This window comes from Xiphias gladius, chromosome 19 (assembly GCF_016859285.1).
Source record: "Xiphias gladius isolate SHS-SW01 ecotype Sanya breed wild chromosome 19, ASM1685928v1, whole genome shotgun sequence".
NCBI lineage: Eukaryota > Metazoa > Chordata > Actinopteri > Istiophoriformes > Xiphiidae > Xiphias > Xiphias gladius.
Genome location: NC_053418.1, coordinates 23023030 through 23030970, shown reverse-complemented (window position 1 = coordinate 23030970; position 7941 = coordinate 23023030). Strand labels below are relative to the sequence as shown.

The 7941-nt window shown below is 41.7% G+C and overlaps 1 protein-coding gene across 2 annotated transcripts; it reads left to right on the top strand.

Annotated features, from left to right (window-relative positions):
• Window positions 1-502: 502 nt before the first annotated feature.
• LOC120805766 (transmembrane protein 150A-like) lies at window positions 503-7787 on the top strand. 2 transcript variants are annotated; one of them, XM_040156309.1, is made up of 8 exons: window positions 503-703; window positions 864-911; window positions 1028-1114; window positions 1641-1708; window positions 3499-3626; window positions 3748-3978; window positions 4058-4155; window positions 4796-4865. In XM_040156309.1, exons 1-7 carry the CDS (start codon window positions 639-641, stop codon window positions 4151-4153), a joined length of 723 nt encoding a protein of 240 aa, XP_040012243.1. In that variant the 5' UTR covers window positions 503-638; the 3' UTR covers window positions 4154-4155; window positions 4796-4865. The 2 variants fall into 2 exon arrangements, with proteins under 2 accessions (XP_040012243.1, XP_040012242.1); XM_040156308.1 differs by lacking the exon at window positions 4058-4155 and having other exon boundaries at window positions 511-703; window positions 3748-3925; window positions 4796-7787.
• The last annotated feature ends 154 nt before the right edge of the window (window positions 7788-7941 follow it).

Below are 7941 nucleotides of genomic sequence, written 5' to 3'. Positions count from 1 at the left end.
TCCACTAAGAGCAGTCGCACACTAGCCGTGACCTACAGTTTTTGTGTTGCGTCCACCACTGTTCGCTCTAGTTGGCTCCTGCCAGCGGCCCCAGGCCTCATTTAACATGTTGAACCTTGAACCAGCACCTGTTCAACAGTTTGCAGATTTTGTTACTTCAGACACATTGTCCGTTTGTATTCCAAGATTATGAGAAGACTGTTTGATCAGATTCACAGTAGTATGAAAACGTTTGATTACTTCTTTTTTTTTCATCTCTCTGCAATGTTATTAGGAGTACAACATAAAAAATCATTTAGTCATTACTTCCAGTCACACAGGGACACAATGTACATGCATGTCAGTATTTCAGCTGGCTGTCAACTGTAGTTTTGCGGTATTTTGTTTATACTGACAAAGCTTTTCCTTCTCTTCTTTCAGGTTGCTGCCGATTGCAGGGCCCTGTGGAGCAGAAGAGCTGTGCCATTCCCCCTTTTGTCCTCTCATGCCCCCCCCCCCCTCCTGTGTGTCCCCCTGTGTGTAAGTGACCCCACACCCCCTTCCGCCCCCCACCTGATCCCTCCTGTTGTGTCGCCACTCCATCCCAAAGCCCCCCTCTCACCCCATGCTTGGGACAAAGCCAGCTCACCGCCAGCCCAATGACTGCCTGGATCGTCCTGCCTGTCAGCCTGTCTGCCTTCTCCATCACAGGAATATGGATAGTGTGAGTTACATTAGAAAAAAAATCTTTCTGCTGAATGACCCTTTATCTTGAGACCAGTGTAATCTTGTTTCTTGATAATAGTTCTGTATCATCAGGGATCAGATGACTGTGACATTTGCCATTTCTTGCTTTAAATTATGTTGTGTTCTTTATCCTACAGGTATGCCATGGCTGTGATGAATCACCACGTTTGTCCTGTGGAGAACTGGTGAGTGATTTATTTCTGTTGTTCTGGCTTAAAACTCTTTATTGTTTCATACCTGGACAGTTGATTCCACAGCTATCAGAAGGGAAGGAACTGAACTCACTGTGTCCCTGCTACAGGTCTTACAATGTAACGTGCACAGAGGAGCTGCCCCGACCAGGCTTCCCCAAGACATGCTGCACCATCCAGGACATCCCCCTCATCAGGTCTCCTTTTCCACCTCTCCTCCTCTCTGCACATGAAGTCTTTGTTTCATCAGAATACAAAAGCGATTTTGTGTCAGGAAAGGCCCCGAGGCATGAATTAGCACCTTGTTATGTTGTGGCTCTATGATGGTGATTAACCCCACGCTTTGCATAAATTGAATTTGTTTGATCCGCAAATAAGCCTCTAACCACAGACTTGTAAAAAAGCACTTCTTGTAAAAAGGCATCATGGGACTCACAGGCGTTTTAGCAGTGTATGTAGAGGAAAGTCTTTTAAACCTCAGATTTACATCTAGATAATATCAGAGCAAAGTTGCTTCACCTTCTTTTACATTTTTGAATTAAGAAGTTTAGTTCACACATCTGTAGTCACAGACACTTTATTTGTTTCTGTACAATCTGACTGTGCATGGCTGTCTGTCTTGATAGAGAGCTGACACACAGTAACTGTGGCCTTGGATATAGTGACATATTTACATTTCCTCCCTCTAATACTGAGAGTTGTTCTTGTCTTCATGTCCTATAGTAAATGTGGCTCCTACCCTCCTGAGAGCTGCCTGTTCAGCCTGATTGGCAACGTTGGAGCTTTCATGGGTAAGGCCTCGTTCCAACTGAACTTAAAACCATACATGCACATTCATAGTCTGGTGGTTAAAAGACATTGTGTGAGCAAGAGTACTTCCTTAAAAGGAATAGTATGACATTTTGTGACATTTTTGGAAAATGCACTTATTTGCTTTCTTGCTGAGAGTTAGATGAGAAGATTGATACCTCTCTTATGTCTGTTCAGTAAATATGAAGCCATAACCAGGAGCTGGGTAGCTTAGCTTAGCATAAAGAATAGAAACAGGGGGAAAGGGCTAGTCTGGCTCAGTCCAAAGTTCGAAAATCTACCACCCTACCAGTACCTATAAAGCTCAGTAATAAATAATAGATGGTGTTAGGGTTCATGTGCTGGACTACTTCTTTGCTCATGGTCCTGACGTTTTCATGCCTCTACGAGGCTGCCAGGCAACCAGTGGATACTCCAGGAAGTGACTACATCCATAGAAGTGAAATAGTGTCAGCACACAACTCCCTGTAAAACCCAGAAAAGAAGCTACTGGTGTGTAAAAGGGGTATTAAAAGGTAGACAATTTCAATGTGTGTTGTTATTTAACTAATTAAACTAAACAGTATAATAATAAAATAAACAGTTTTCCACAAATATTTGGTGATGTACTGTGAAAATTCACTGTGAAATACTGATTATTCAATACGCAACAAAGTAAAATTTGGTTGAATCTTTAATTAGATCTGCGATTTACCCTTCAGTGAAAACAAGAGTGCTGCCTTCTGTTCTTTAATACAAACACAATTAAAGAGAATAGTCAAGGTGAGAATTGTTAAATGTCTGTCTCCTCTATCCATTCTGTGTGTTACATCAATCCTCTATGGTGCCCACGGACGTCAGCCACTCCCCTCAAAGAGATATGGAGGGTCTTGAAATAGCCTGTGCTCTCTAATCAATAATAAATGCGGCTTTCCTTCCACTTGCCCCCTCTGTCCTCTCCCCTGCACGAACCTTCTGTGGCCTGCCTCCATAACTCCTCCGCCTTCTATCTTGTTTTATTACCAGTCAGTTCTGGCCCAATTTCCCCCCTCTGCCCTTAATTGCATCTGTCTCCTGCTGTTTTCACTATCGCTTCATTATTCACATCTGCTTTCCTTCTCATATATATTTTATTTTATTTCCAGTCCACAGGATCTCCTTTTGTTTCCTTGCATTTTTCTTTCTTTCTGTCATTCTGTGTTTTTTCTCACCTCTCTGCTTTTCTCTCACTAGTGTATAAACTGTCTAGATGCTTCAATTCTGATCTTTGCCGTCCTTATTATTGGTAACTTGTAATGTAGTTGATCTGTGTTTTACTGCCTTGGTGGTATATACTGTGACAGACTGCAGGTTTATAGTTTTCAAACATTTCAAACTAAACCTGCCAAGAAAAGTGCCTCCTTATGCAACCAGAGATGTCAATAGTTGACGGGACACATCTGCTTTGAGACAGCAGTAAAACCAAATCGGATAGTCTAACATCAGCAGAGTGGGTCCAGTCACATGACCGCCCACCTCCTATAGATAATACTATAAGCAAGCAAGAGCATCATATTTAAACAAGCATTAATACGTATAAATTTCGAAGTTCAGCCTTCAGTATAAACAGAAAAAAATCAATTAATTTTCCATTTTTAATACCTTCAATAGTTGGACTAACTAAACCATGATTTGGTTTGAAGTTTCCAACGACCCACAGATTCAAATCCAAAGGCTTTTAGTGTGTAGTAGTATTAGATTTAACGTTATGGATGCAGTGTAAACGTGTGTCGTCTTCCATTGTGTCCTGCAGTGGTGATGGTGTGCCTTCTGCGCTACGCCCAGGTGGTCGAGCACAGCCACCGATGTTGGGTCAACACCAGCGCTCTGGTGTCCGGCTGCACCAACGCTGTGGGTCTGGTCATGGTGGGCAACTTTCAGGTGAACATCAACAGCCATGACATGAACACACTTAATTCAAATTTTGGTGACCTTTAGCTTCTCTTTTTGGATCTTAGATGAGCGCAAACTGTCACTGCGACTGCACGTTTCTGTTTGACAGGTTGATCATGCCAAATCTCTACACTATGTGGGTGCTGGTGTGGCGTTTCCGGCGGGGCTGCTGTTTGTGTGCCTGCAGTGTGTACTCACCTACAGGGTAGCTGTAACTGCCCTAGACTACTGGATGGCCCATTTCCGGGTGGCGCTGGCACTGGGAGCCATGGTCTCCCTGGTCCTCAGTATCCTTTACTTACTAGTGGAACGTCCCTCTTGCTGTTCACATATACGATATGTATGTTATATCTAAACACAGCTTTTGATACATGTGGTTTTAACTCCTCTAAGATACTTTTTTTTTTTTTAATGAAAAGAAGAACCGTCTCCCTTTTAGGTCACCCAGTTCAAGGGCCCTGATATTGTTCGTGCTCTCACACTGGAATTACTCTCTTGGAATGAGCCATCATTAAAGGTATTAGTTTCCCCTGTGCTTTTCCCTTTTATGTGCTCCAGACAAGTCAGAATGTTAGTCTTGAAAAAGGTGCTGTTAAGTTTATCAACTCAGCATTAGCCATTGATGTTCCTTAAAAAAATCTGCTAGTCAGTGATTCATATGGAAATATGAACTGTTGCTGTTTTTAATATCTGTTTGTCTCTTGGTCATGTGTTTAGTGATAGAACAGGCTTTTCTTTGTATCGGAAAGCATGTGGTGAAGATCACAGTGAAGGAATTGGTGTGCAACTGCTTGGTCTTTTTTGTATCGCTCTATTCATCCCGTCATGGCTCCACCTCGATTATCTGATAAATAATAGTAGTCTATCCTATGTGTATAAACTGCATTCACTGACTGGTATGTTATTTTTTAAACCTGTCTGGTTCACGGAGCTGCAAAGCCAATTGCAATTTAACTCTAATCATATTATGAATTCACATCTGGCACCCTGAGGCAAGGCTGCTTGTTATATCTCATCTCATTATATCATGGATGTGATTCAGGCTGTTGACATTTTTTCATTCTGTCCTTCCTGCGCCAACTGTAGAGTCAGTGAAATTTAATTTGCTCATGCATGTACCAGAGATGTCTGTCCTCCTTAACTCATCCTCCTCTCAGGCGGCATCTTCTTCATTCACGAGAGCTTCATCCTGCAGCATGCGGCAGCCATCTGCGAGTGGGTCTTCACCGTGGACATCCTGGTCTTCTACGGCACCTTCACCTACGAGTTCGGCACCGTCACCAGTGAGACCATGATGGCAGGCCTGCAGCGGAGTCACCACCACGGCTCAGGTGTTATCATGGGCCCCAGGGCCCGGGGCTCGACTTTAGGCGGGGCGACTAAGGGCCTCAAGTCCCCCGGGGGAAGCAGCACATCTACGCATCTCAACTGTACACCAGAGAGCATAGCCATGTTGTAGCTCTGCATCGCAGCCCAAAGGTGAGAAATGTCACTGCAGAGGCGCCTCATGGGCTCCCAGAGGAAGGCAAGATGACAGAGGCAGCGCGTGGAAAGAGAGAGGAAATTCTGATATCTTTAACCGTGGAACCCACACCAAGTTATCTGATCTGTAATACTATACTGTCCTTTTTCTGCTTTTTTTTTTTTTTTTTTCTTCCCCTCCCCCCAGCATTGTTGCAAGCCCCTGCAGTCAGATGTCCTGTCACATTTTTCTGTAGCAATGTTGAAAGGGGGGCCAAATGTGTGGAGCCAGTTTGAGTCCTGAAACCATGAATGTTTTCTAAAATGGTTGTTGATTTGGGCAGTTCTTCACTAGAGTATGTTGTCTTTCTGAAGGGGAGTTTCTTTTCTGTTTGTTTTGTTCGTTTGTTTTAAATAACTGAGTGTCTCTGGTATCATGATGGAAAAGTAAATGACCTACACCCACGGGGTTCTTCCTCCCTCCCCCAGACACTCCTTTATGAACTACCCAATGCTTTTGTGTGGCCCACCTGTTTTGGCCTTTTGCTTCTTATCTCTGTACGACACACTTTTTGAATGAGAGAATAAGAATTTTGCGTTTGCGTAGTAAGTAGAAGATACTGGATGTTTGACATGTGACTAGTTAACAGTTCCGTATGTTTTACAGGCTGTAAGCATATGGCCTTTTTAAATCAATCAAGCATAAATGATCCGTCAAATGATTTGGCAAAAATCATTCATTTCACCTGACAATTTGGTTTGATTGCACAGATGATTTGAATGCAAATTCTAATGGTATTTTTGAAATTATTTTACAAAGTATGTATATGTGTATCTTGACCCACTACCATTCTTGAGGTCATAATCCATTTCACTGACATGTGAGTGCAGGATGGCTGCTCTGCTGTAATGACTAGGACTGTGTGCATCTCATTCACTTTTAACTGAGAATCTGTGAAGTTTTCTCTCATGATGTCATTTCAGTATTGTCCCACAAGTTGCATGAGCTGATGATTTCTTTGTAACGTTTACTTTCATGCTACCTTTTATTTCACATACTGTTATGTCTGGTGCAATAATCACCATCAATCACCTGATAATTTACACTCCACTGGAGTGAATAATGCCTTTTTCAGTGTGTTGGAGTTGAACACAGGGCTCTTTTTGTTTATAAAAAAAAAAGAAAAAAAAGAAAAAAAAAGTGACACTAAGACATTTGAAGTGACCTACATCTTATAGTACAGTTATAATCCGACTAACACGTTGACAGAATAACATAGTTCTTGTCCACACACTGATTTGATTCCAGGCTGGACCTTTGGAAGCCTTATTTCAGTTTTGAGTATAGGTTTTCTGTTAATCATGAAATGTTTTGAAGCCTTCTCAGTCGCTACAGGGGAGGTTTTGTTAACTGAGAGGGGAATATGATGCTTGTAGACCTTGTGCCATAAACCTCATGGCATCACAATACAGTCTTACATCCAGATGATCCCATACAGGTTGTGGACTGAAGTGAAAGTTTGTCGTCATATTGAGGTTTTTGTATAATTTCCTGTTGCCAGTTCCTCTTAACTTAGATGTGTGAATTAGCTTTAACACCAGACTGCCACAAACAACCACTGCTCAAACTAAAGCTGGTGAATGCCACCAAGTTTAGGTTACACTCAGATTACCTTTATGTTTAAGTGAGGGAGCTATTTCTCCGTGAGCCGTTTGAGAAGTATGTTTCTTAACACAGAGATAAACACAGTATTCTGCCCTCTGCGTAGTGTTGATACATTTTAAACTGTCTAACCACTGGATGCCAGCAATACACATTTTTAAAAAGGTCACATCACCTACCTCTTACCTTTTGTGGGTTTGATGTTGTTTAAAGGGGGAAGCTACAGTTCCAACATGTTCTCTATCTCACAGATGTTTGAGGTTGAGAAAAGTGTTTCATATGATGGTGGCTCAGCAATCCACAAAGATCTGTCTTAACAAATGTTAGCGTTTGACAGGACAGTGGATCTGCTGGGACACAAGATGCGTAATCACGTGTCAGGGCAGTTTTCTTTACTTTTCGTGCAAATCATTGAACTTCCCATTCTTTCTGGAACTGCAGCAATCCTGTCTCGTTCTGCAATCTTGCCAAAAAAGACTGGAACACGCTGGAGTTTTGATCGGTTTTCTGTATGGCGGCAGTAGGTGTATGAATTGGTATGAGTGCACTGTTTTAGCCTTATCCCTCGTACTGTGCCAGGGGATCATGTTCAGATCTTATCTTGTGTTCAGCTGTAGCCTGTTTCACCTTACTGTAACCTAGTCACGAGGTGTGACTACAAATGGCAGCTTGTATGAGCCCTCACAGCAGGGTTGGATTTATTCTGTAATACCATCTTCCACAGGCCCAAATTTAAAGGTGGATTTACCAACCTTTTTTTTTCCCTGTCAAAATGTGCACTTCAGCAAGCTTTCATATGGTACGTTTGTTCCTGGGAGAATCCTGCATTACGAAAGGCTGCCTGACCTGTACATGTGTTGAACTCGGGCAACAGCAACACAGAAACTATAAAAATGTATTCGTCTCATTTCCTCAATTTGAAAACTATCTAAAAGAATGGTAATGGAGAAGTTGGATAAATCCCTCAAAAATTAGTATTTTTTTTTTTTTTTTATAAATTCTGTAAATATTTAATGATTTGTCTATCATTTAGGTATTTTCATTTGACAGAGATTTATATTCAAATAAGAAATAAAAATGATAAATTATTAGCAGTTGGTTTGCAGTGGTCTGTTCTTTAAACACCGAAAATTGCCTTTGTTTCTTTATAAACTGCAAAATTATCAAAAAGTTGCTTCT